The 27,760-nt window shown below is 37.2% G+C and overlaps 3 protein-coding genes and 1 pseudogene across 4 annotated transcripts in view; 1 reads left to right on the top strand and 3 right to left on the bottom strand.

Annotated features, from left to right (window-relative positions):
• The window catches only part of LOC144649739 (uncharacterized), a 29,054-nt pseudogene extending 24,252 nt beyond the window's left edge, over window positions 1-4,802 (bottom strand). Inside the window, exons 1-4 of the transcript XR_013569933.1 lie at window positions 4,725-4,802; window positions 3,235-3,590; window positions 1,279-1,443; window positions 52-162 (exon numbers count right to left, since the gene is read on the bottom strand). The product of XR_013569933.1 is annotated as an uncharacterized LOC144649739 (transcript). The remainder of the gene's footprint in view (window positions 1-51; window positions 163-1,278; window positions 1,444-3,234; window positions 3,591-4,724) is intronic.
• A 4,146-nt stretch (window positions 4,803-8,948) lies between these two features.
• On the bottom strand, window positions 8,949-10,027 carry LOC144648185 (angiopoietin-related protein 7-like; the record flags this gene model as incomplete). Its single annotated transcript, XM_078507814.1, has 2 exons — window positions 8,949-9,317; window positions 9,646-10,027. Coding segments are annotated over 2 exons (645 nt in total), but the record flags the coding sequence as incomplete, so codon positions are not given.
• A 5,607-nt stretch (window positions 10,028-15,634) lies between these two features.
• On the top strand, window positions 15,635-18,207 carry LOC144648184 (uncharacterized). The gene is made up of 3 exons (XM_078507813.1): window positions 15,635-16,822; window positions 17,140-17,651; window positions 18,021-18,207. The coding sequence occupies exons 1-3, from the start codon at window positions 15,635-15,637 to the stop codon at window positions 18,205-18,207; spliced, it is 1,887 nt and encodes a 628-aa protein (XP_078363939.1).
• A 7,432-nt stretch (window positions 18,208-25,639) lies between these two features.
• Window positions 25,640-27,760, bottom strand: part of LOC144649742 (uncharacterized) — an 82,255-nt gene continuing 80,134 nt past the window's right edge. Inside the window, exons 16-18 of the mRNA XM_078509313.1 lie at window positions 26,841-26,966; window positions 26,317-26,694; window positions 25,640-25,985 (exon numbers count right to left, since the gene is read on the bottom strand). Of these exons, the coding sequence (XP_078365439.1) occupies window positions 25,720-25,985; window positions 26,317-26,694; window positions 26,841-26,966 (770 nt within the window). The 3' untranslated portion in view covers window positions 25,640-25,719. The remainder of the gene's footprint in view (window positions 25,986-26,316; window positions 26,695-26,840; window positions 26,967-27,760) is intronic.

Genomic DNA, 27,760 nt, shown 5'->3' with positions numbered 1-27,760 from the left:
CTACAAGGCCTTAAACAATAACCATTTGTTGTGTATGTAAAAACATTTTACCTGGCAGAAAGCGTAGTTATCTTGATAAGATGGTGAGGCAGTGTTGTTAAACACAACGCTATTGGTCATGGTAAAGTTTTCAAGCCTCAGATCGGTAAATGCCAACCAGTTCTGCAAATGAACGAGTGAATGAGGGGTGAGTAAATGGATGGATGGATACTACTTGGCGGAACTTATTAATATTCATCGACCGATTAGGTGTCTTCGTTCAAACAATGATCACCTGCGACTGCAGAGACCAGTCTTTAAGACCAAGAATTACGGTGAGCGCGCTTTTTTCATCTTGCGCGCCGACATTGTGGAACAGTCTCCAACTTGATGTGAGAAGTTCTCCATCGGTTGACACTTTTAAAACTAAGCTCAAAACGTTTTTATTCAATAATGATCTTTAGTATTTTTCTTTTTTAATGAATTTTAGTATTTTATAATGAACTTCAGTGTTTTTTAAGAATTTTAGTATTTTAAATGAACTTTAGCTTTTAAGAAATTGATATTTTATCCTTTTGTAATTTTAAATATTTTTACTTGTAAGGGCATTGAGATTTTTAATGTAATGCACTAGAAAAAATTATTATTATTATTATTAATTATTTAACATTAAACAAGATCTGAGAAATGAAGAAATAAAGGCTAGACTAAAAACAAAGATAACACGTTGTCTGCATTATCTTCAGCTCAGAAAGGAGGGATGGATGAGGATGCCAACACATTCAGTAAATATTTATTCACTCGTCGCGAAATTTAGATGTGATATTTGTATATCCAATTATTCGTTGACATTTCTATGGAAACCGCATTAATTTGACCTGTAAGCTCAGTTTTGCCAGATTTGAATTTCTTTGCCATAACCCTTCTATTTAATCGGTCTTCTTTTTGCCGAATAAGAAAAAGTTTTATATCGTAAGCATTCCATTCGATTTTTTTGTTCACTTTTTAAGAAATCCAAAATGGTGAGCTCAATGTTGAATGAGGTCATAACCAACACAAACTTGGTTAACTTGAGAGGAAAACTCGAGCAGGCAAAGGCTATCTACTAAGTGTACGACAATGGTGTCTTATTAGAGCGAAAACCATAAGATGCATTCAAAAAATCGACCTCCTTCCTTTTGAAACCCTATGGAAGTAAGAATCTTCTTTTATAGTACGTTCAAAGGTTTTAAGCCATTTACGTTTCAATTCAGTAAAGTGTAATAGAAGAAACTGAACAGCAGAATTCAATTCACTCACTATTTTTATGTTTTTATGTGTTCCGTCCAGAATCTTGGTTTCTCTGAGACAAACTTTGAAGCTGTCTTTGTGCAAGTTTTCTACCCATACGGCCATGGCATCCTGGGGTCGTTTGGGAAATCGATGACTAGCAGTCACAAACATGCTTGGCGGAATCTTGAACCGCTGAAAAATTAGTAGTAATTTATTAAAGCAGAACGAAAAAATCCATGAATAAATTGCATTAAAATAACAATGACAAAATTGTATATATATAAAAAAAACTCATAGTTATGATCTGAGATTATTTTTTTATGCCAGTACAAAAGAGTAAAAATATATCTATGAAACATTGAGCGAAAAGAAAAAAGGAAAGTAAGATAGAAATAAAGATATTAAATACGACACAACAACAACCACTGAAATAGCAAGATGAAAAAACAAGCAATTAAACATAGAAAACAAAGAGATGAAGAAGGGAAAACAATAAAGAGAAAAATAACAAAGATATCCCCAGAGAGTTAACGGGCCAAGAAAAAGAAATTGAAGAATGAAGTAATAAAAAAAAAAAAACAAAGATGCGAGGAACACTAAAAGGACGAAGTAAAAACAACGAATGGGGATATGTAAAAACAAAGACAACAAGATGTCTTGAGAGAGACAAACAATTCAGGATAAAAGAAAGTCATGAATGTGAGAATAAACTCATGAACGTACGAGCGAGCAAGAAAAAAAAGGAGAACGAAAAGAACAAATGAATGAATGACAGAGTATAAAACAAAAAGAGGAGAAAAAAAGAGAGATAAATAAAGTAAGGATAGCAAACAAACAACGTAAAATAAAGGAACGAAAGAATTAAAAAAGAAAAGTTAATAAGAAGGTAGGAAAAGAAGAAAAAGAAAAAACGAAAAACAGTTTAGAATGAAGGAAAGGGAAGGAATATAAAGTAGGAAAGCAGGAAAAGAAAAAAGGAAGAAAAAGACGAAAAGAAGCAAGGATAGCAAACAGGAAAAGGAAAAGGAAGGAAAGACAGATGAAAAGAAAGAAAGAAAACAAAACAAAACAAGGAATGCAAAAACCAATAAATGAATAAATTAAAAGGAAACTAGTGGTTAAAGGCAAGAAGGCAAGAAGACAAGAAGGCAAGAAGGCAAGAAGGCAAGAAGGCAAGAAGGCAAGAAGGCAAGAAGGCATGAAGGCATGAAGGCATGAAGGCATGAAGGCATGAAGGCATGAAGGCACGAAGGCATGAAGGCATGAAGGCAAGAAGGCAAGAAGGCAAGAAGGCAAGAAGGCATGAGGGCAAGAAGGCATGAAGGCAAGAAGGCAAGAAGGCAAGAAGGCAAGAAGGCAAGAAGGCAAGAAGGCAAGAAGGCAAGAAGGCATGAAGGCAAGAAGGCATGAAGGCATGAAGGCAAGAAGACAGAGTGCAAGATGGCAAGAAAGTAGGAAACCTAAGTAATAAAGAAAGAAAGAAGGAAAGGAAAAAATAATGAAAGAAAGAAAGAAAGAAAGAAAGAAAGAAAGATAATTAAAAAGAAACAATTAAAAGAGTAGGAAATAAGAATAAAAAAGAAAAAGCAAGAAAAAAGAATGAGAAAGAAAAAGGTAAGAAACAATGAAGAATTAGAGAAAAAAAGAGATAATTAAGGGAGGAAAGAAAGAGAAAAATATGAATTGAAGGATAAAATAAATAAAATTAACATTAAAATAAATGAATAAGTAGATAAATGAATGAATGAATAAATACAGAAATATAGATGGGCGTAAAAAGAAAGGAAGAAGAGAAGAAAGGATTGAAATATTTCAGTTGCTTTTGTTTGCACTATATCACGTTTTTTTTCTTGTTTTTCAATTAATACTTGCAAGTAAGTCTCTAACTTGATTAAGTCAGTTTTTGGGGTTTATAATCTATATTTAGCAATCATTATATTATTGTACATCGAAAAATGAGAAACATACGTATCATCATCTAACCTGTTTAAATACGATCATTTTACACTTCGTTCCAGTAGTCCAAGGGTTCAAGGAGGCAGTTCCTAGCTGAGATCTAGGAGGAGGAGATTGCAAAGCGATCCAATTCACGGCTGTTGTACCATTCGATCCTTCTCCATACTCCACAACGCACACGGTGAATCCATTTGCCGTAACATCCTCAACCCAGATTGCAGCGCCACTGCGAGGAGTTGGACTCTTCAGTGTGTGGCTCACTGAGGCGAGAACCTTGACTTGTTGTCCGCCATAGAAGGGATATTGGAAGGAGACCTTCTTACAAGCAAACAGCCCGGGTGAAGTAGTGGTAACATTGTCTTTTCCAGCCTTGAAACTCAGTGCTAGAAATAAAGAAAAAAGTAAAGATGATAACCTTTAATGATAATAGCAATAGTTCTACAATTTTACAATGTACAAACAAGGGATTTGCCTTCAATATTGGCAGAGAAACCTATTTTGGACATCATTTTGTAACTTGGTACCGGTGCATTCCCTTCTTCTTATCACAGCTAACTCGCGTTTGTTGATGTGTGTATTTCTTGCGAAAAAAGCGAAACCTTCACAGTTCCGCTTTGAAAACGAAAACAGTTAGAATCGAAAGAAACTTAGAACGTCAATGTTACAAACCTTGATCGGCTTGAGCAATTAAAGCGACCATGAAGAAAATTAAGAACAAGTGCTTCAGCAGGAGATGACGCTCGGAGGACATCTTGATTAAACTGAACTAAAACTGTGCTTGAATTGTACATAAAAACCCACGTCACCGTTACACGTTAAGACATGCTTCAAACGGGAACAGAAATTGTTTATTCGAGGGGGTTTCGGCGACACGAGGGGGGGGGGGGGAGGGGACCTTCAACAACATTAACTTAATATAAGAGGTGGTGTAAGAGTATTATAGTCAGGATAGAAATTAGTTGTAAGGAAAAATCCACCCCCCCCCCCCACCCTCCCGCTGACCCTCAGCCAATCATCAGTCAGACGCTGTTGGAAAACGACGACTTGTTTGTTTTGTTTTGTTAAGTGCATTTTCATTTCAGAACTTTTAGCGAATTTTTATTTCGACATTTTCTTTTTGCTTCGTACTAGGCTCAGTTTTCAAGTTTCAATTAACTTTTCAGTGTCAGTCCGTTTGAAAGAATTTACCACAAATAACGATAAAAAAAATAATTGACTGAATATAAATGCAATTTTCGAGGTTGACACTTCCCTATATCCAAATATTCTGTCTACAATGAAATTTTTAAACGCTAAAATGTTCGCTCTGGATTGGTTCATGCGAAATGTTAACTGCTAACGAAGTTCTGTAAGAGCAAATAAATAAAAATTCTTATAAAGGAATCAATTTTCTTACTCCCTTCCTATCATTGTTTACTCGCATTTCTCGAAAAAAATTAAATCTTCGCAGTTACGCTCTGAAACGAAAACCAGCCGAGAAGCGAAAGAAATCAGAACCGTTAAATAGTGTCACATACCTTGACTGCCTTGAGAAACAAGAACGACCATGAAGAAAATTAAGAACACGGGCCTTAGCGGGAGATGACGCTCGGAGGACATCTTGCTTAAACTAAACTAAAACAGTGCTTGAATTGTGCATTGAGACCAACGTCACCGTTACATGTTAAGACATGCTTGAAACGCGAAGAAAAATTTTTTTATTCGGGGAAGGAGGGGTGTCGGCGGCGCGGGGGGGGGGGGGGGGGGGGAGGGGAGGGGGTGGTGGAGGTGAACTTTCAACAAGATTAACTTAATATAAGATGTTGTATAACAGTTCTGAAGTTAAGATGGATTTAGTTGTAAGGAAATTCTCCCCCCCCCCCCCCCTTCCCTGACCCTAATCCAATCATCATCTAAACGCCACAAGGAAACGGTGACGTGTCTGTTGTGTTTTGTTACGTTCATTTTCATTACGGAACTTTTAGCGAATTTTTATTTTCCCACCTTTTATTAGCTTCGTACTCAGTTTTTTAGTTTCAATTATTAGACTTTTCAGGGTTTAGTCCGTTTAAATGAACCTACGATAAATAACGATAAAAAATAATTTACTGAACATACGTGCAATACTCGTATGAGACATTTTTCTTAGAAAATATTTTGTCCTACAATGAAATGTTTGGAAGCTAAAACGTTTTCGCTCTAAATTGATTCATGCGAAATGATTACAGTAATTAAAATCTGTAAGAGCAAATCAATAAAAATTTTTGCAAAGGAATCTGTTTTTCTTAGTCACTCGCTTCCCAGTAGAGTATACTCGCATTTATCGAAGAAAAAAATCTTCGCAGTTACGCTCAATAACGAAAACTAGCGAGAAGCGAAATAAATCAGAACCGTTAAATAGTTTCACATACCTTGACTGGCTTGAGAAACAACAACGACAATGAAGAACATTAAGAACACGGGCCTTAGCGGGAGATGACGCTCGGAGGACATCTTGCTTAAACTAAACTAAAACAATGCTTGAGTTGCACATAGAACTCCACGTCACCGTTGCAGGATAAGACATGTTAAAGCATACGCAGAATAATTCATCAGGAGGGGGGGGGGAGCGAAAGAGGTGTCTCCAGCACGATCAGCCTCAAAGATATAGTGTGAAACAGTAAATAAATTGTCGTCAGTGAGTAATAAAGAACACCCAAACTCCTCCCCACCCCCCCTTCCCTCCAACAAAAACACTCAAAACACACACTGCTTACCGCTTATTGCTTAACGCCGTTGGCAAAATAGAATTCATTAATTGCGTTCTCTGTATTAAACGGATTTGGAGTTCGAAACTTTTAAACTACGTTTTTTTTTTGGATTTTTATTCTTGAATTGCAAATTTTATTGTTTGCGATGTCCTCAGAGGTGTTCCGTGTAAAGGAATATAGGACGAATAATAATAAAGCATAAATTTATTGAAAGCAATCCTCGAATGCGAATATTTTTCCCACTGTCAATTCTAAGAAGAGATTCAATACTACAATAACATTTCTCCCGTTTGTAAATATATATTTTCTTAATTATAGAAACATTGTCTTTAGATATCGGTCAGAAAAAAACCGAGTCGTGGTTTATGCGTAAGCTGTCTCTGTGCTAAATTAAATATATTGACAAAGAACGACTTCAAACTTACCTCCACGCAATCAAATTGTTCTTCGGACCAAAACGTCACAAATGTGATTAAAAGGAAAAACTTTTGGTGTCTTGTTCAGTTTTTGTATCACTCGTTTGACTCGTTTGCATTACTGTAAAATAGGCAGGGTTCAAGTGATAATTTTCGTTCACCGGCTCGTTCTTTGCCCTCTTACCTGTTCGGGTCCTAACGCGTTGTCGACACAATTGCAAAAGGTTTTGGATGTTGCGTTACCATCTATGACATATCTGTCAAGCGAATTCACTTTATATCTTTATTGACATACAGATGTTTTTTTGTATGAATTTTTAATCTTTTTGGTTAACATATTCCACATATTTACTGAATTACTTCTGTACCAGTGTTATAATATCAGGTTAAGGCGTGATCGATTTTTAGACTGACATATAGAAGTACATGTACAATACCTCGAAATCGCAAAAAGACAGAGATCTGCAGGCTTTATAGTCAAAACACAACAGATATAAATACAGAATGCCTTTTATCGAGACCTGCTTTTGGTTTGTAGTCCGAGAGCGTTTAGAATCGCCAATTAGGATCCCACGTCTATCTTACATCTTGTTCGGCTCAACTAGTAACACATTCAATATTGTTAACAGTCAAGTTTCGGTCGCTTTAGTGTCATACACTACCACGCGTACATGAATAGAATCGAATATGAAGCAATGTTCAATTTTATGGTTGCTATATTTATAAGACATATTTTGATATTTTTGTTGAGCTAAACTAAATTAAACAATATGAAGCACCATGCGCACTCTGATTGTACATGTAACGAACGGCTGTCTTTGGCGTCACTTTCGACAGTAAGAGGGCAAAAGCGTGCTATCCCTTCATCTTCATTAGTTTTTTCATCATCATTACTGGAGCTGATCGCACGAAGCATCGCGGATCTTCTAGTTTTGTTGGAATCACATTCACTGTTGGAAGACCATTCCGACATTTTTCATTTTTCGATACCATTTGACCAAAGAAGTTACCATACACAGCATTTTGCGATTTGTAAGGGTCTTTCTCGATCGCACAAAGCACCAGAGATATACACGACTCCTTGTTACCAATAGTCAATATTGACCATTCGCATTAAGATATACAGACTGAATGTGGGCGCAGAGGAATGGGGCGAGAAAGGTGCTACCCAAAAGGTGACCACATCGGGGCGCTTCTCAATAAATTCATAAATAAATACCAACGTCAGCTTTCAAAACAAACCCGAGATTTCGCATTCTACAACCAGTCCTAACACCAGTGATTTAACATTAACCCATGGCTACGAAATATATACGTATAAAGCAGTTCCTGGATGCTTATGATACGACCGTCCACATATACACCATTGTAGAGCATGCTTGTAGTCTACATTTTAATAAGTCGAGGCGTCATTTTGGATATTTAACGTTCTGCGAATGACGTCATTAATTAAATATTTCATTGGCGCCTTGACTTAATAAAATAGCGTTTACACCATTTTAAGTTTAAGCGCCATGTTCAATATTTAATTCATTACGTCATTCGCGGAAAGTTAGATATCCAAAATGGCGCCCCGACTCAATAAAACGGTGTATATAGATCCACATAAATTCGAGTTCAAGCCCTGTGAAACAGCTAGGACAAGAAAGTTACCCCAGCTGTAACTCCTCCTTATATTGGCTAAGCGAACAGGACTTTCTTTTAGGCGCATACAATAACAAATTTATAGAATACACACGCTTTGACAAGGCAGAAAGCGCTATCGCTTCTGCTAATTGTTTTATTTATTTATTGATCAACAAACGCCTATTGATCAAACTTTAACCGCTGCCGCTTCAAATTCACTTCTTTTGGAAACTTTACAAAGGATACCCTATATGGCGTGCGTTACTACAAAACTCAAAGCGTCAGTCTTTTTAACGGACAAGGTCTTAGCTTATTTTCGTGAAGTTTTTGACAAATTCCCTCAAAATTATGCAAGACCTCTTGTGAAAGGTCATAGCTTCTGCACGCATTGCGTTCCATTTTTTTAGTATTGGTGCGCACTTATGGGAAAATAGAGATTGCGCGCTATTCGAGACAACTGTTTTCTGAAGCAAACATTGTACAGGAATGCTCGCTGGTTATTTATTTTATCAGGAAACACCAAAATAGACAGACATATCAAAGATTTCGAAACGATTGAAACCCACTTACAGTGAAAGTAATGCACCGATGTGGTTAACTGTTGATTTTAATTCGCTAGACAAGTTCATCTGATATTTTAGCTGATAAATTAAAGAAGTTGCTAGAACACCAATGAGAGGGTCAAGTTTGATTATTTTTGTATTAAAATTATTCCGTGATTTGTAAAATAATTAGTTTAATGCGACAAATATAATCTCATCAAATTTTTAATTTTTGGGAATATCCTGAGTGGTTTGGGAATATCCTGAGTTTTCTATGGCAAGGCAAAAAGGACGCAATCTTATATCGTTTTTAATTACAAACTCAACGTCTAAACACCAATGTAATTTAATGCCTTAATTTTCATTTTTTTCTAAAGAAACAAAAAAAGTTAAGGCCTAAGAAGCAGACAGTGAGACAGACAAGAAGATTGAATACCAACACCTTTTATTGTTTCCTGATAACTCATACAATAAAGTGAATTGTTCAGTTAAACTCAGTTATATGCACCCATCACCATACAAGAGCACTCGGCTCTAGATCTTAACTGGTTTGATTTTCATCTCAGCTCGTTTAGCGGAGTAGTGGGCGCCTTTCCAGTGATACCAGTTCACTCCTTCATAGCCACTAGAGTGTTTGCCGTGAAGATAGAGACCATTCAGATTGGAGATGACACAGCTATTGTACCACCAAGCTCCTTTGCGACTCGTGGCACAATTGCTAGAACTGTTGTCGTTGTCGCGATCTTTGGTGGAGAACGCAGCACCACGATGATGGTCAAGTGAGTCACCAGCAGTTCCTAAAAAATCACAAAAGAGAGAACGTTACAAAATGACGATGCAGTAGACAAAATTGATGACGTGACGTAACAAACGCGGATGCTTGCCGAAAGACAGACTGAAGAAATTTCGCTTAAGAAAATAAGATTGTTGAAAATAAAAACTAAGTTATCAGTCTTACATTAATGGTCAAGTCTAGTCAATTGCTTCTTTTGTTCTGTTATTAGAGCCAAGACTCGGCTGATCTTTACAAATGGTAAAATGCCTTACTTTTCTTTACTTTTCTTATGGGGGGGGGGGGGGGGGGGAGGGGCTGGTGGGAGAAAGAGGGAGTTTAAAAATACTTACCAGAGTATGTTCCAAGACTCAGTTTGTATTTGCTTTTCTCACTAGTAACACCAAAGAAGCTGTACTCGGCGTAAGCAGTATTTCCACTCGTGTCTTCAAGTTCCACTCCAAGCCTGCTTCGTTCTTTTGTCAGGCGGTGAATCTTGTCCAGTCCGAGCCAAAATTCACCTTTTAGATTTCCGAAGCCTCGTTTGTAGTCATCCCAGCCGCGGTAGAAATCGACCAATCCACCCAGTCTCTTCTGGAACACTGTCCATCCCCCACCGGCTGTTGTTTGGTCACAAAATACATCAAAGGCACCGGCATTGTCAGGATCGATCGTATAAACACCGCTTATTCGTTTACCAGCTCTGTAGAGTTCAGCACAGTTCTTGTAAGCTGAAAATGAAAGATAGTGCTTTGTTAATGTAACCTCTGCTGAAGGTTGACGAGCCGAGCTAAAACGTACGAAACAATTGTAATTTAAGTGAAAAAAAGTTGGTGATATATCACTTGTCCTAATAAAGACCTGCTAAATAAGTCTAAATAAAGATACAGCTGCTTGAATTCGAACCTTAACTGTGTTAGAGAAAGAAAACAATTATCGATTGAAGCGCAGCCAGGATGAGACATAATAAAAACAATAAAAAACGTTCACTGGCTAAAAATATTAAAATAATCATGATGAGCTTTCGGCTGTCGCTCTACAGCCTTCGACGGATAAAAAAATTGAATACAAAATGAATAAAATATAAACAAAAAAGGTGAGATAAAAATAAAACAATGAAAACAAAAGCGAAGTAAAAATGTGCTAATTAAGAGGCTTTTTTTTTTAAAGAAAACAGTATTGGCTTGGAATGGGCTTTGATTTATTGTCAGCATGCTTAGTAGCAGAGGTGTGCCAAGCCTCCAAAGTTTTTCTAATGCGAAAAGAGCCTTTGTCAATGACACTACAGTTCTCAAAGTCTATGCGATGGTCGAATGACCACGCATGTTTCGCAATGTTTGAGCCATTTGCACAGGTTTTTACATTCCTGATATGTTTTTTTTTTACCGGTTTCAAAACATCGGCCGGTATCACCCACATAGCACCAGTCACCGACAATCAGCACAAGGAATTTTTTAAACCACGTTCGGTTGGTGTTCATTTGGTGGTCTAAATCTAAGGGATGGGAATTCTTGTTGTAAAGTCTTGTAGGGTTTATTAATAACTTGAATTTCGTGCTTTTGAAGAAACCTTGTTAGTGTTTGCGTGACACCATTGATGAATGGAAGTTCAGCGTAAGTGTTGGAATGCTCTTGAGTCGCAGCCCACTTAAAAAAAAACATTTAGACAAGTTCTTCTGGTGAAAGGATGGCATGTGTTGTTGGATTTTGTTGGATTAGAGAATTTCTTCTTTAGGATGTAAGAAATAATATCGGACGGATAGTTGTTAGCTGGCAGGGCATCAGTGACTTGATTGATTTCAGTATTTTTCCCTAGGGCTGTACCAGGGAGTTTAGTTGCCCGATGTAAGAGGGTCTCAGCTGTGCTAATCTTATGGCTTTTGTCATGGTGTGGGTTGCTTTGCGATAAAAATTGATGGTGATCGTGTTATCTTTGCGGGAAACCAAAGAATCGAGGAAAGCGATCTTGTTGGTCAGATTCCTCTTCGATGGTGAATGAAATGTGTGTATTGATGGAGTTGAGTCACAGGCTTTATCTACAGGAATAGCTGTAAATAGTGATACTCCATCAAAGGATAGCATGTCGACATCGGAGATTTCTTCGGCAAACTTAGCAGATTTAGGGCAGAGAAACCATTTCCGTTTTGTAGAGGTGACAAAATGTCTGTGAGGAACTTGGAAGTATTATAAAGTCTTGAGCCAATGGATGATACGATGGTTCTAACAGGATTTCCTTGTTTGTGGTGTTTTATTGATCCACGAGTGGCTGGTGGTATGGCATCAGTGGAGCAAACTTTGCAATAAGTGGGGTCACTGTTCTTATGTTGATCGTTTAGGGCCGAGAAGCCTTTTGTTAGGCTTACGTTCAATCCTCCTCATAGGTGTTACAGTCGCTAAGCAAAGAGTCCATTTTGCTGTCGTAATCACATTTGTCCAAGACAACGAAGCAGTTTCCTTTATCAGCTTTCATTAGAATCCTCGTCTCGTCCTTTTTTCGACGTTTTTGCTTGTTTACAAGCTAAAAACGTAGAATAGGGGTTAGTAGACAAAGTTTGGAACCACATATTTGTAAACTCTCAAGGGACTTTTTTAATTTATCAAGGGACTGTTTTAATTTCTCAAGGGATTACTTTCCGCTGTGGGTGATCACTTGCGATCTCGTGAAAAAACGTGACTTGTCACATTTACAAACGTTATATAAAAATTTTAAAAGTGACATGTCAGCTTTCTTATCTCAACGCACGTGTGTCTGAAAGGCGATCTATAAAAAGCGTCGCACAAACAATGGATTGCGTAACTAAAACACGAATAAATAATCACTAGCACTTACATCGTTTAAAAATTACAAACGTCAAAAATAAACCATACCAAAAAACTCGCTCTTTTCAAAGATATTATTGAAGTTAAAACAAATGCAAGAGATGGGGGCTTCTTTTAGCTTAGGAGCGGTTAAAAAGTAGGCCAAATTTGGTCGCTACATGTAAGCGCAACTCTATTTCGTCATCAGCCTAGGTCGTTAGGGACGTGACCTCGCGTTGACAGGGAATGACAGCAATGTTGCATGAATCGGCTTTACAACATGCGATCGTATCTACACAGTTCGAGTGGAATTTCAGTCAAAGACAGCAAAATTCTTTCGTATTTCATCTTCAAATATAATTCGAAAGCATTCACTGTATAAATGGCTTTTGTTTAATCCTGGGTCTTGATATCCGACCCTCGCAGAGCCTAGACAAAACGCAACTTGAGTGTAACGATTTGTTTACGCCCCAATTATATGCGCAATGTTTTCTCCGCCAGTAGTCGGAAATATCCGTATTTTTTTTCGTGCTTTTTCGTGGAGCAATCGTAACGATACGGCCTTGAACGCATTGAACAGCGGTCTACCCGGCTATAACAATTCAAATATGGGCGTCGCAAAAACAAAGCGTCGAACGCATACCGTAGAATTCCGGTTATAAGCCCTGGGCTTATACAACTTCATAAGGGTTTTTGGGTGGGCTTATAAGCGGAGGGGCTTATATTCGGGAGGGCTTATAAGCGGAAGGAAAAAAAGGTTTCGAAACAAGCCTCGGGAGTGTTGATCGAAATACGTTTTTAAGTTAAAAACGCACAAAAAAGCAACATTTAGCCCTGTTTAGTACTGTCATTCGGTAGAGGGGGGCTTATATCCGGGGGGGCTTATAACCGGATGTATTTTTTTGTTTCCAGGTTGATGGGCCTATAACCGGGGTGGCTTATTAGCGGGAGGGCTTATAACCGGAATTTTACGGTATTTTGCTGTTTCATTTGCTAATTTCGCTGCCGTAATCGACTGCCTCGAAAGGTCCTTGCAATTTTAAAGTATAGAATTGTCAGATCTTGCTGAAATTTGCACTGCTTATTTGTGTAATGTTAAGGAATATGTGTATAAATACCCGGCGCGGACGAGCCATTTTTGACAAAATTATATGGCTGCATTTCCTCCGCGAAGATAGGAAATTGTTAAACTAAACTACAAAGAAACTGTAATGTTAAGTTCGAAGAACAATGCACAGGATAAACCTTCGACTCATACTTCATGCAAAAACGTCGACATCTCGAAGAGACTTTGATTTAAGTCTTGAAGTGCTTTTCTTTCATCAGCACTGAGGTTCTAATGTGGGAAGGAGGTAGTGCTTTATGAAAGATCGTAGCCGTAGAGTTACCAACAAAATCCTTCGATTCTTCAGGTAGATGGTTAATTGCGGCTTCTAATTCAGCAACGATGTTCTTGTGTGGGATTTGATCATGATTTGGAGTTGGAGCGAACTTAGGACCCTTTTCTAGGAGAGATCGTTCGGCAGCAATTAGGGGTTTTTTGCATAGGTTAACTACCCAGTTGTTCTTGTCCACGAAGTTCGGCGAATGATTAAATTCGCTCTGAGTTTATCAAGCTTATTGGCGTGTCTGGTGTCAATATTTTGCGAATGGCTTGGGCTCTTCTCTTCAAGAAATTCTTGAGTGCCGAAAGGTTGTCGGCGGAGACCAAAGTTGTCAATTCTTTGAGCGTTTCTTGGACAGTACGTTTCTTGGTTTTGATTTGGTCATGGCAGCTGGAGATTCTAGCTTTCATGCAATGCATGCTTGCTCGTTCCATTATGCGTTTGAAAATGGGTTGTTTGCCAGGAGGCCTGAATTTCAGAGACTTTGGATCCAGTTGTGTTCCAGCGCCTTGTGGGTGAAATGTAAATGGCGGTGGTGTGCCTCAAGTGTCATTAACAAAGGCTCTTTTCGCATTAGAAAAACTTTGGATGCTTGGCACACCTCTGCTACTAAGCGTGCTGACAATAATTCAAAGCCCATTCCAAGCCAATACTGTATTCTTTTTTAAAAAAATAGTCTCTTAATTAGCATATTTTTACTTCGCTATTGTTTTCATTATGTTCTTTTTATCTCACCTTTCTTGTATATATTTTATTCAATTGGTATTCAATTTTTTATCCGTCGAAGGCTGTAGAGCGACAGCCGAAAGCTCATTATATTTAATATTTTCAGCCAGTGAACGTTTTGTATTGTTTTAGAATAAATACAGTCAACTCTCTGTCTGTGCGCGTACTGTACAAACAAATTAAAAAAAAATCAAAAACAAAATCAAAACAAGACAAAAAGAAAACAATAACAACAACATGTTTTTTTTTTTTTTTCATTTGCGTATCATTTCACCGAGCTGCTTCTTTACTTCATCAAGCAGCGCTAATCGATCCTCGAACCTGTTTGAACGGTGAGTTAGAAACACCAGAGTTGTTAGCCTATGACTTTATTTTTTGGTAGGTGCATGGCAGCGTTTAGCGAAATTATAACAATGAGCACCAATACTAGACTCATTTGAAGACCCGGGCTATTTATAATCATCCTATCAGCTTCTCAGTGAAACTCAACACAAATGAGCGTCTAACTTTTATTCTGCTACATTCCAAACTAAATCTGAACTTTAAAACACTCACAATGCTTTAAGGGATGTAACCTAATTTGGCTGACAGGTTAGATCACTCCAAAATCTAATCCGAATTGATTAAGTTAGTTAACTTCTACATACCTCTGACAATTGTTTTATTTTCTTTCAAAAATCTTATATCCTCTCGCATCCCGCTGAGCTCCTTCTTTATTACATGAAGCAGCTCTTCGATTGTTGTGTTCGGTCCTGCGTAAAATAAAATAACAAATGTTGTAAGCGAAATGTTAAAGAAATGTCAAAGAAACATGTAAAGAATTTAACTTTAAAGTGCCTTTGAAGTGAAAAATGTTTTTGTTTAGTTACAAAATTTACCTCTTGAAATATACACGATTCCAAAGTTTGAAACGCTAGGGGTAAAACTATCGATTTAACAAGCGCTCAAAGTTGTGCCATTTTCACCTCAAAAATGGTCTTTGAATCGCACGGTCAAAATACCACGTGATACTAATCTCTGACGTCACTTGGGTGCCTCAAATCGATCTCACAATGGCGAAAGTAAAGAAAGCAAAGAGAAAATTGCGAGGGCGATTTTGCGTTGCTGGTGACCCTAACCAGCAAAGTTGTAAAAATCCTTCGTTCACGCCAGATAAACGAATGTACCAGTTCCCCCGTCTGATCTGGCTGCGGAGGCAAAATGGGTCCAGTTTTTCACAGGCACGATTTCAAAGATCCCTCCTCGAAGTACACGTCGCACTGTTCAGCACACTTTGGAGTTCGTAAGGGGTGATAGTAGGTAAATAAATGAATGGAGGCCTTATGTTAGCCGATTTAAAAGATCCATTCTCGAATTACAAGCCGCTCTGTGCGGCACACTTTGGAGTTCGAAATAGCCGATAGTAATTAAATGAAAGGAGGCCTTATAGATTTATGGATATTCTGCAGTCCTATAATCTCAGCCAACATGTAACTGAAGTCACCCACATTAGTGGTCATACCCTCGATCTTGTGATCACCAAATCGAATGATGCATTTCTCGGTGGTGTTTCAACTTTTGATCCAGTGATTTCAGACCATTCTGCGGTAAATATTAATCTGCTGCTACAGAAACCTCAATTCAAGAAGAAAACCATAACTTATCGAAAACTCCATTCAATTGACTTTAACACCTTCTGCAATGACATTACTGATTCCCCTCAAATTATGGAGCCATCTTCTGATTTAGACGGCTTGGTTGATCAGTATGATAACGTGCTACGCTCGTTGTTAGATCGGCATGCACCTACCAAGCAACGTACAGTTACAGTTCGTCCATCAGCACCCTGGTATTCAACTGAGATTGCCCAAAATAAACGCATCAGAAGAAAACTGGAAAGAAAGTGGCGTTCCACACGACTACCAAGTGATCGTGAACTATACGTTCATCAATGTAGCGTTGTAAATAACTTAATTGATTCAGCAAAATCAGCTTATTACACTACTATTATCAGTGAGATCTCAGGTGATCAAAGGACGTTATTTAAAACTGTAAACAAGTTACTCCAGAAACAGAAGGAGCAACAATATCCTTCCAGTTTTTCTGATTCCACCAGCCTTGCAAATGCATTCAACAATTTTTTCATCAGTAAAGTTGACAAGATACACAATACACTAATGGAAAGGACTGTAGAGAATGACCTCAATTCACCTCGTACCACAGATAGGCCTTCGTGTAATACGGAAATTCACAACTTTCAGCAAGTTACTTTGGACCAGGTGAAAGTATTTGCCACGAAAACATCGTCAAAATCATGTGAGCTCGATCCAGTACCTGCATCTGTTCTAAAAGCCTGCCTCCCTGTCATCTTACCTACTTTAACCTCTATTATAAACATGTCCCTTATGACTGGTATAATGCCACATGCTCTTAAAGTTGCCGTATTAAGACCACTTCTCAAGAAACAAGACGCCGATACTGAGCAACTACAAAACTTTCGGCCAATCTCAAATCTGAAATTTGTGTCTAAGCTGATAGAGAAAGCAGTTGCTTCGCAATTAAACGATCACATATTGAAGCACCACCTTGGTGAGACATTTCAATCTGCTTATAAAAGATTTCACAGCACAGAGACAGCCCTTGTAAGAGTTCACAATGATATTCTTACTGCTGTCGACAACAATAACTCCGTTATTCTACTTTTACTTGATTTATCGGCCGCCTTTGACACTGTAGACCATTTCATCTTATTATCAAGGCTATCTACTCGGTTTGGGATCAAAGGAACAGTACTTTCTTTGCTAAAATCATATTTAACATCACGTACACAGTTCGTTAAAGTCAATAACAGCAGATCTTCTCGACGTTTCTTGAATTGGAACGTGGCGTACCACAAGGATCAGTCCTTGGTCCTCTCTTATACTTACTGTATACATCACCTCTTGCCGACATTATTAAGCGTCACAACTTAGAGTACCATTTCTATGCTGACGACACACAGCTTTATGTGGCGTTTAAAACTGACAGTCTTGATAGAATGGCACAGTGTAAAACTTCGATTGAGCAGTGTGTCTGTGATATTGACAACTGGATGGCTGTCAACAAGCTCAAATTAAATCAAGAAAAGACTGAAGTTGTTCTTATCAGCTCAAGGTATCGCCCTAGGCCTCCTTTAGAGTCTCTTCAAATTGGCAATGTGAACGTTGTACCAACATCCTCAGCTCGAAATCTGGGCGCTATTTTTGATCAGTGTTTTAACCTTGAGGAACACATCAAATCAATCTGCAAGTCTTCTCATTACCATATAAGGAATCTAGCCAAAATTAGAAAGTACATTGATGAAGAGGGTGCCAAAACTGTTGTTCATGCCTTTATTACTTCGAAGCTGGATAACTGCAACTCACTGCTATATGGTCTTCCACAGCATCTACAGGAGGACAAAACGAAGCTGTTCTACAGAAAATTAAAGCTGTTCTTCATGCACTTTCCAGCTGGCTGAGAAAAAAAAATTCAACCCATCTGGCTGGCCGTGTTTTTTGTAATCAGCAGTTTTCTTGCTTTCTAAAGTATAACCATGTGAAATTTCATAAAAATCTAATGATTGGTTCGTTAGAAATCGTGCGTTTTCTCGGCCAGCTGGGAAGTGCATGAAGAACAGCTTTTCTGTGGAACAGCTCCGTTTTGTCCTCCTGCATCTACTTTCAAGATTACAAATCGTTCAAAATACGGCAGCTCGAATTATTACACATACTAGGAAATTCGATCATATTACCCCTGTGCTTAAGAAGCTACACTGGCTACCTGTTCGCTATCGTATAATTTACAAAATTCTCTTACTAGTTTACAAAGCTCTCCATGGGGCAGCGCCATGCTACATGCAAGAGTTACTTTACTATCACACCTCTCGGAGATTTTTAAGATCATCTACACAGCACCTTCTGGCGACTCCCAAAGCAAAATTAAAAACATATGGAGAGAGAGCGTTTGCCGTGGCAGCCCCAAGGCTGTGGAACACAATCCCACTTGAACTTAGATTAAGTCCTTCTATTGGCATTTTTAAGAGACATTTAAAAACGTACCTTTTTAAACAGGCTTTTTAATAATTATTATTTTTTAGGTACATTTGAACTTATATTTGTAAATATCCGTTTTTAAATTTTTTAGAGTTTTTAACTTGTTAACATCATTTTATTAATATTTTTTTATTGTAAAGGCTGGTTCTCATATGATCGCCCCGATCGTCTCTGTCGCTTCTGTCGTTTGCAAAGTCTGAGGTGATTGGAGCAAGCAAACTTTTTGAAGCGACAGAAGCGACAGAGACGATCGGGACGATCATATGAGAACCAGGCTTAAAGCGCCATGAGCAATTAGTGGATTTTGGCGCTATAAAAATACTTATTATTATTATTATTATTATTATTATTATTATTATTATTATTATTATTATTATTATTATTATTATTATTATTATTATTATGCCAGATTCCTCCTCGACGCACAAGCCGCTCTGTTCGGCACACTTTGGAGTTCGAAATAGCCGATAGTTAATAACAAGGACGGATGGAGATGATAATGAAATAAATGAAAGGCAAATTCAAGGGTATAATACATGTAGGTTTTAACTTAAAGTAACGGGGAATTTGAAAAAACCCGAGTTCGAATTGGTGCGGGTCTCGCCGATATTTATGTCAACTTGGCCAAAAAGGAAGCCCGTATCATGCGGTATGTTGTGTCACGTTCGCTTGTGATATGATTTAGATCGCAAATATTAAACTTTGAAGTCCATTCCATTACTTAGTTTTTTTCTCAAAACTCAGTTGCCTGTGAATAGAAGAATCTAATCGGATACTTCCATGCGGCGATGTTTAACTACATGTAGGAGTGGATGGCGTTATCCGAAAGGTTTCAAATTACTTTCATGGCATATGCAAATATGCGCCGCCGTAAAAAAAGCTGAAATAGCTTTCCTTCTCAAAGGCTGGGACTACAATTAATACCATTATCTGTGTTATTAATAAAGACAAGTTTTATTCAAAAAGTGTTTAGTTTTTTAGACTTTTTATGTAAAATTCACAAGGCAAAAAAGACACGTTCATTTTTAAACTAGACGCAACGACGCGGCACAAATGTTTTTAATTATTGCCGCGTGATTTTTATTTGGGTTTTGTGGCCATTTATTTGCAAGCTTCGCGTCGATTCACGATTTATGGAAGGCTTCACGGCTACAATGATTTCACGTCGACTTAACGTCACTTCGTTTGCGGACAAAAGTGTGTTTGTAACACTGATTTATTTGCGAAAACCTCAAGATTTACTTGCCAGTCAACATAAATTCCTTAAACTATGTGGTTGAAAACATACACTTGCAATATAATCGGTTGGGCTCTGCAGGATCAGACTTCGATTAGGCAGGACAGCAGAGTGTATTGTTACTAGACACGGGGAGTCTTCTTGTTCGTTCCATTCGTTTTAAATCTCAAAGTTCACCGTCTTTCTTAAACGGATTGTTCAATACTTGTACGGGTACGAGCGATATTTCTAGGCAAGTTAAAGATCTGCGCGAAAATATCGCACTGCCGAATGTTGAGGTTTCTTCATCCCGGCAGGGTTGCTAGATATTTCTGAAATTTCGGTCATTTCTGAAACGCTCGATTCCTTTTCGTCCCGAAAACACTCCCTGCTTACAACAAACTCAGTAAACTCTGACTGCGTGATTGACTGCACAAACAAACGTTAGGCACCCAAGTGACCTCACGGGCTTGTATTTCAGGAATCAACTCGACCCATTCCTCTGACCATTTTTGAGAGGAAAATGCACAACTTTCGATAGTTTTAACACTACATGTTTCAAACTTTGGAATCGTGTATTTCTAAAGGAAAATTTTAAAACTAAACAAAAACATTTTTCACTTCATAGGCACTTTAAACTATAAACCGAGGCAACTGATAGTTTTGTTATCAAATTTGATGTGAACAATCAAAGGCAAGCTCTTTATCGAAAATGTATCAGGGATTTTATTTTACAATTTGCACATACCTTCACAAATCGTTTTGTTTTCTTTCAAAGACCTGATTTCCTCTCGAATCTCGCTGAAGTCCTCCTTTACTTCACGAAGCAGCGTTTCGATCTTCTTATTCGGTCCTGCGTAAAAATTGTTGGACATACATGTTGTGACATTTGGAATCCGCGTTAGAATCCCCAGCGCTGTTATCGTTTGTTGTTTTCTGGGAGGTGGCAGTACTCAGTGTAGTTATAACAAGGAGCACATACACCAGACTCAAGAAAAAAAACCCGCGTTACTGAGCCATGATCATCTTATCAGCTTATCACTGAAACTAAACTCAGTTGAGCGTCATCGGTCGAATGGTCAGACTACAGCTGAACGACGTTTTTGTTTCATTTTCGCAGAAACGAAACGGTGTTGTTTTCGATTCGATGTGAACTCTTTACACAGGTGCACGTGGGCTACTATCCAATCAGAGGAACGCTCGTAACCACAATCTCAACACGTTTTTAGCAAAGGCAAACAACGTGGTAAAATATGTTGTTGAAATATCGACAAGATAATCGACAGGAAGACGAAAAGAAATTGAGATTTATTACGAAGAGAAATATATTGACGATTGCAATGCTTTTAAGTTCGATTAAAGCGATGTATTGGTGAAAAATCTAGAGAGAGTCCTTTCCGTGTTTAATTGTTATGTAAACATTCTAGCCGCTATATTTTACCTTATTGTTGACTCTGTAAATTGCATTGTGTCTCGTGTTTCCACGCACGGAAAAATCAATGCTCAAGCAAAGGGAAGGGTACAGGGAATTAAATGCATTCAAAAAACTTTACTACTTCGCAATCTTCCGTAAGACCCCTTCTCGCTCAATGATGTTCTCAAAAATGTCACAAACCCATCTCTCCTCAATCTCTCCGCTAGTTATCACTTATTTTATTATTATACTTATTGTTCTGCAATCGATCATATTCAAGACAAAACACTATTTATATTAAAAATTGAGGTTAAAAAGCTGTTAACATATCACTTAACGTTTTCGATCTATCTGTCTAACTTTTTCGATCTATCTATTTGATCATGTTGATCAAATAGATCGAAAACGTTAAGTGATATTTTAACAGCTTTTTAACCTACATAGATGAAACACTACTTTTTTCTGAAATAGCTGCTTGTGGCGTAGGTTTCTGACAAGAGTTTTCTCGTTTTCGCAGTAACTAATATTTTTGGGGCGAATTTTATGAAAATGCATGATTTAACCTGAGAACAATTGAACTCACAGTTTTGTTCCTACCTGTTCGTATCAGAAAAAGTTGAATATTTTACCTTTTGAGACTTTGGCGTGGGATTTAGCTGGATTTACTAACAAATATTAAATAGAATAGTAAAATTGCAAATTGACAGATAGCTGAACCTCCGTTCCACATCACAAAAATTGTCAGTGAATGAGAATAAAAGAAAATCATTAACTATGCTCAGCACCTGTTCACCAACCAACAGATTTTTAGAACTAACGTCGCAATAAAAGTATGGCTACCACTAAATGAAATTAATATTCCAAGAAGTTTATGTGAAATGTTGGTACAATTAAATATTGGAAATCAAGTGTCTAATCATATCATTCCGTCCGAATATTTTGCTCCTAAATCTGTGACACGCAAGGACTACAGAGAATAACATCAAACGAACCTAAACCTTTCGCAAATCAGTTTACACCGAGCCCTATCTGTATCAAGACAAACAGATTGAAGGATAATGATAATATTTATTATTAGGATTAGGGAAATTTCGGATCGAGGTACAGACACTAATAAAAAAAAAAAATTATTATTATTATCATGTCGTGGTTATGTCTGAAACTTTTAATTTCGATTCAGGGAACTTGAATATTCTGGCTGTCCTTGCTGGCACAAGCTGTGTAAAGTTGTGAGCGTCTGTATAAAAACGTTTCCTTCATTAAAAGGTTTTTATTTTTTGACATTTAATTTAGTGGCCCAAATTTAAAAGAAAAGAAGAGAGGAGCCCTTGACTAAAATACTTGTACTTATAAGCTGGCTTACTTTATAATTACGAATAAAAACTTTCTTAATTAAGGAATTAAAGGGACTGTGTCACGGCTAAGTTAATTTTATGTTAATAAATGTTGCCAAATATTCGCTATGATACTAAATGTTTGCAAAGAAATTAATTCTACGATTCCAAATGACAAAGCCATAGCTTCATTGCAGCCAAATGTTTCTCCCGGGCGTTATAACGTTAAGTTACAAGCAGACAAGAGTAACTTTGAAAACTGATCCGCCGGACCATATTTCAAAAACCCAAATCGCAATCCGTTTCAATCTTCGACATTTTTGGCCATCCTTACCTTCTTTTGCATTTGGTGTGTCATTTAAATATTCCTTCACTGTTTAAAAAGGTTATTTTATATATTTAAGCGAATTTGAAGGTTATTTCCTTCGCCTAAGTTTGGCTAAAATCCGTGACACGGTCCCTTTAACTAAATTAAGTACAGTAAATCTTTTATTGGTTCTTAGTTAGTGCGTCCCGTAGATGCACGGCTTATACTGAAAAACATCGAAATGTTCTGGCTTCTAACCACTCTTAGTTATTTTGTCTAGAAAACTAGAAAAGGTACAAGAGCGAGCACTACGTGCAGTATATAATAGCAAGACGACATCTTATGAAGAATTATTAAGTAAGGCAAAGCTTCCTAGTTTAGTAAATAGACGACTACAAGACATATTGATATTAATGTACAAGGTTAAAAATTTACTGGCACCTAAACACATTTCTGACATATTTTATAAACAATCTAAGAATTATGATTTGCGTAGTAGCGATTTTCCAATACCTAGGTTCAACACTGTAAATTATGGTAAACATAGTATTAGGTATTTAGGTCCCTATCTGTGGGGCAAAGTAGATAAAGATCTTCGTAACAAAAAAAGCCTTTTTGAATTCAAAAAAGCAGTTCGGGGCAGTAACATTACTGATGTGTTGCACGGACATTGCAGATGCTACGCTTGCACAATATAATAATGTAACTAATTTTAGAAATCTTGTAATCATTTTTAAGTTATTGGAATTTTAAAAACATATCTGTGTCATTTTAACTATCTATCGATATATCTATTTTATAATATTAGTATTTTTATATTTTATATCTATTTATATAATATTAGTGTTTTTATATTTTATATCTATTTATATAATATTAGTATTTTTATATTTATTTTAGTGTCCCCAATTAGCTCTTTAGCTAAATACCATTGACACTTAAATAAAGTTTATGTATGTATGTATGTATGTATGTATGTATGTATGTATGTATGTATGTATGTATGTATGTATGTATGTATGTATGTATGTATGTATGTATGTATGTATGTATGTATGTATGTATGTATGTATGTATGTATGTATGTATGTATGTATGTATGTATGTATGTATGTATGTATGTATGTATGTATGTATGTATGTATGTATGTATGTATGTATGTATTCCAAACACTCTGAAAACCATGCCATAAGAGATAGCTTCTAACTAATAAAGGTGATTGACAGTGCTCAGGAGAATTTAATCAGGATAAGATTGCGTGCGTGTTTGTGGACAGAACGCATGGCGTTTTTAAATGTATAACAACATCTATAACAACTGAATCGTGCACAGTAGAACGTTACGGAAAAATAAAGAAAATGTTTCTATCCCGCCTAGATTGGAGTAATTCTATCTTAATAATTTTTGTTTGGATTATTTTCTTATTTATCGTACGTGCGTAGTTCATCCGATGCAAATGATTTAGCGGACAATGCTGACGACAGCACTGTTACTAAATTTCAACTTTATGTGCAACTTGTACCATGTCATTATTATTTCTTTTCTGAAAGAGTGAGGCTCTGATAATTTTTGGCTAAAAAATGACATCAATGAATTTTTTTCCATTAGATTGTAAAAGTTTTGGCGTAAGGTTCGATGATGCCTTATTTATGTTATACGTGTCTTTTTCCTTTTCCGGTACATAAACAATAACAGTATATGTTAATTTGGATATCATTTGCATTTATTCGTTTTAAAACTCAAAATTAAATTGATCGTCTGAAAGCATAGGCGTACGATACGGGCACCTTCGGACCTGGGGGGCGGAGACCTAATTGTCCGAAAAAAATGACATACGTTAAAAGCCGAATAAAGAGGCATATAAAATGGTCAACAAAACATGCACTGAAATAGTGGTGTACAAACCTTGCCTGCTTGCTTAGAGGAAACGATAGTTGTTTAATTAATTTCGTGGCGTTGCCATGGTTGCCCGAAGATCTCAATGCACTGAATCATTTTTTTTTTCGAAAATATTTTATTTATTCACTCTAGTTCAGCAAAAAATAAAGTAGTTTTTTTTTTTTTTTGGGGGGGGGGGGGGAATTTAAATATTTTACCTCCACTTGAAAGATATACCAAAGCGTGTAAAACGTTCAAGGGTAAATGGGTTAAAATAATTGGTTGAAAGTTTTGAGCTAGCCCTTAAAACTCAGCATTTAAGCCAACAGCATTAGTTTCATCACATTTGTAGCAGTTTTATTTCAAACCTTACACTGAATTCACCGCGCGCAAACGCTCAAGCCTATAGAAAATCCTAACTTCAATTTCCCACTCACTCCAAAATGATTGCAACTGACCGAATCAAATTGAGGGGTCACGCAGAATAAGCCAGAAAAATGGAATATTATTATAGTAATTTTTGAGAGAAACGAACCAAAGCAGATGAATGAGAAATTTAGACTTTTGAACCACAAAGTTAAGTATATTTCCTATTCTTTTTCTGTTGATATAATTTGTTTTGAACGTAATGTTGAGATTTTTCGGCTTATTTCCTATTTTTTTCTTTAGGTTTGTTGCCCAAGTTATAAACAATTCGCCCGGAAATTTTCGGCATTAAGGGGACTGCAGCCCCCTTCCCCCCTCCCCCACCCTCGCTGCCTCGTACGTACGCTTATGTCTGAAAGAACTTATTTACGGTCAAAGACGGTCATAGTTTCATAGTTTCAAATAGGCTCAAATCAGGCCAATATTTATTATCCGAGTTGGAAAAATATGAACAAAAAATTAAGTCCGTAAAAACAGTGTATAAACGCCACAAGTACCTGAAAAGGGGTTAAATTTAGTGATCAATCCTGAACCCATCTAAATTTCAAATTTTGGGATAATCGGCCTGTCTGTAATATTTGTTTTTATATGGCAAGAACAGTGATCACTCTGATTATTAAAAAGCTTATTAAAAAAAACAAGAAGAAAAAGCACTAATTCATACAACGAAATCGACGCCTAAAACACCAATGTCATTCCATCTTAATGTAAATTATCGCTGAAGAAACAATAAAATCAAAGCTTGGGAGGTAGCCAGTGAAAAACAGACATTCAAGCAGATTTGATACCAACACCTTTTATTGTTTCCTGATAACTCATACAATAAAGTGAATTTTTCAGGAAAACCAAGTTATATGCACCCATCACCGTACAAGAGCATGCACACTGCTCTATATCTTAACTGGTTTGATTTTCATCTCAGCTCGTTTAACGGAGTAGTAGGGACCTTTCCAGTGATACCAGTTCACACCTTCCCAGGGAGTAGAGTGTTTGCCGTGATGATAGAGACCGTTTAGATTGGAGCGGAGACAGTCATTGTACCACCAGGCTCCCTTGCCTAATGTCGTGGCGCAGTTTTTAGACCAATTATCGTTGTCTCGATCTTTTGTAGAGAACGCAGCACCACGTTGATAGGCAAGTGAGTTACCAGCAGTTCCTACAAAATCATACAAGAGGAGAACATTACACAATGACAGAGGTGATAGACAAGATTGCTTACATGGCATAACAAACGCGATTGCTTGAATTGCCAAAGATCTAGACAGACTGAATAAATTTCCCTATAGAAAATAAGATTGTGGAAAACAAATACTTATATTTCTTATTACATTTCTTAAAAAATGGCCAAATCTAATCAATTTTACCTTTTGTTCTGTTGTTAGAGCCGAGTTTCAGTTGATCTTCACAATTGGTAAAATACCTTAATTACTTTAGTTGAAGGGGTTTGGTGGGAGGAGGGGGAGGCAGGGAGAGTTTCAAATACATACCAGAGAATGTTCCAAGACTCAGCTTGTATTTGCTTCCCTCGTTTGAAACACCAAAGAAGCTGTACTCGGCGTAAGCCGTCTTTCCATTGATATCTTCAAGGTCCACTCGAAGCCTGCTTTTTTCTTTTGTCAGGCGATGAATCTTGTCCAGTCCGAGCCAAAATTCACCGTTCAGATTTCCGAACCCTCGTTTGTAGTCATCCCAGCCGCGGTAGAAATCGACCGAGCCATCCAGTCTCTTCTGGAACACTGTCCATCCCCCACCGGTTGTACTTTGGTCACAGAATGCATCAAAGGTACCGCCATTGTCGGGGTCGATCTTATAAACACCGCTTTTTCGCTTACCAGCTTTGTAGACATCAGCACAGTTCTTGTAAACTGAAAACGCAAAACGCATATTATATCTATTTTGTCATAATCCGTGTTCAAATTGTCAAATTGTATGTGATTTATCGTTAATGAGGTAAGTTAATTACGTCGAGACAAAGATCCGACATTAGCTGATTAGTATTCTTGATAGTCACCTGATGAGCATTTTTTCCCATCTCCAGCATATCCATCTTTACAAGTGCACTTGTAAGATCCTTTGGTATTTTGACACACAGCATTAGCATCACAGTCATGCGACTTCGTAGCACATTCGTTTACATCTAAAACAACAGAAAATATATTTATTTGCCTAAGCAATTTTTAAGCAAACTGTTACTGTATCAGTTTTGGAGGTTTTCTTTTGGTATTTTGACACACAGCATTCTCATCGCAGTTATAGGACTTTGTAGTACATTTGTGGAGGTTTTCTTTGAAATTGACGATTGAAATAATCCGCTATTGTACATGCCTTGATCAAGTTAAATTATATTTAACGTGTTCATGACATAAAGGACTATAATAAACTAAGGGCGTGTTTTTTCATCCAGAATGCTAGGGCTAATTCGTATTGCCTGCATTAAAAAACGCCCATGTAGTCGAGATAATATGCGCGGTCCTGCCCGTGCAAAATTTGATCATGATAAATCATGACTCGTCATGACTCCTAGTCATGACGAGTCATGACAAAAATTAGCATTTTTTAAAATGGTAATGAGGTTGGCCTGTCATGACATGTCATGACAAGTCATGATAAGCAGTGTTTACTATTAAGGATGAGATGTCATGAACTGCTCAACACCTAAGTCATGACTTATCATGTTCTGTCATGACTAATCATGACTGCCAACTTGCAACTTCTAGTCATGACCTTAACATGTAGAACAGCTTGTCATGACATTAGATCATAAAGTTTGAATGTCATGACATCAACCCTGTCATGACAATGTGTCATGACAGCGGATTTAAGATGACTTAAGGTCAGCATTTTAACCAGAGAATTAATAAGGCTTTTACAGCAACAACAATGAGAAACAAATTTCAATTTGCAACTCAAAACATTTTTATTTTTGATCAT

This window comes from Oculina patagonica, chromosome 4 (genome assembly GCF_052425735.1).
Source record: "Oculina patagonica isolate OP01 chromosome 4, crgOcupat, whole genome shotgun sequence".
Lineage (NCBI taxonomy): Eukaryota > Metazoa > Cnidaria > Anthozoa > Scleractinia > Oculinidae > Oculina > Oculina patagonica.
This window is presented reverse-complemented; position numbering and strand designations above follow the sequence as displayed.

Bases quoted from the DNA above. Each gene is read 5' to 3' on its own strand.
- LOC144648184 (XM_078507813.1), top strand. From the start codon at position 15,635: ATGGATATTCTGCAGTCCTATAATCTCAGCCAACATGTAACTGAAGTC. The intron at 16,823-17,139 runs GTAAGAGTTCAC...GACATTATTAAG, and splicing joins ACAGCACAGAGACAGCCCTT to CGTCACAACTTAGAGTACCA. The intron at 17,652-18,020 runs GTTCTTCATGCA...TTCTCTTACTAG, and splicing joins TTCTACAGAAAATTAAAGCT to TTTACAAAGCTCTCCATGGG.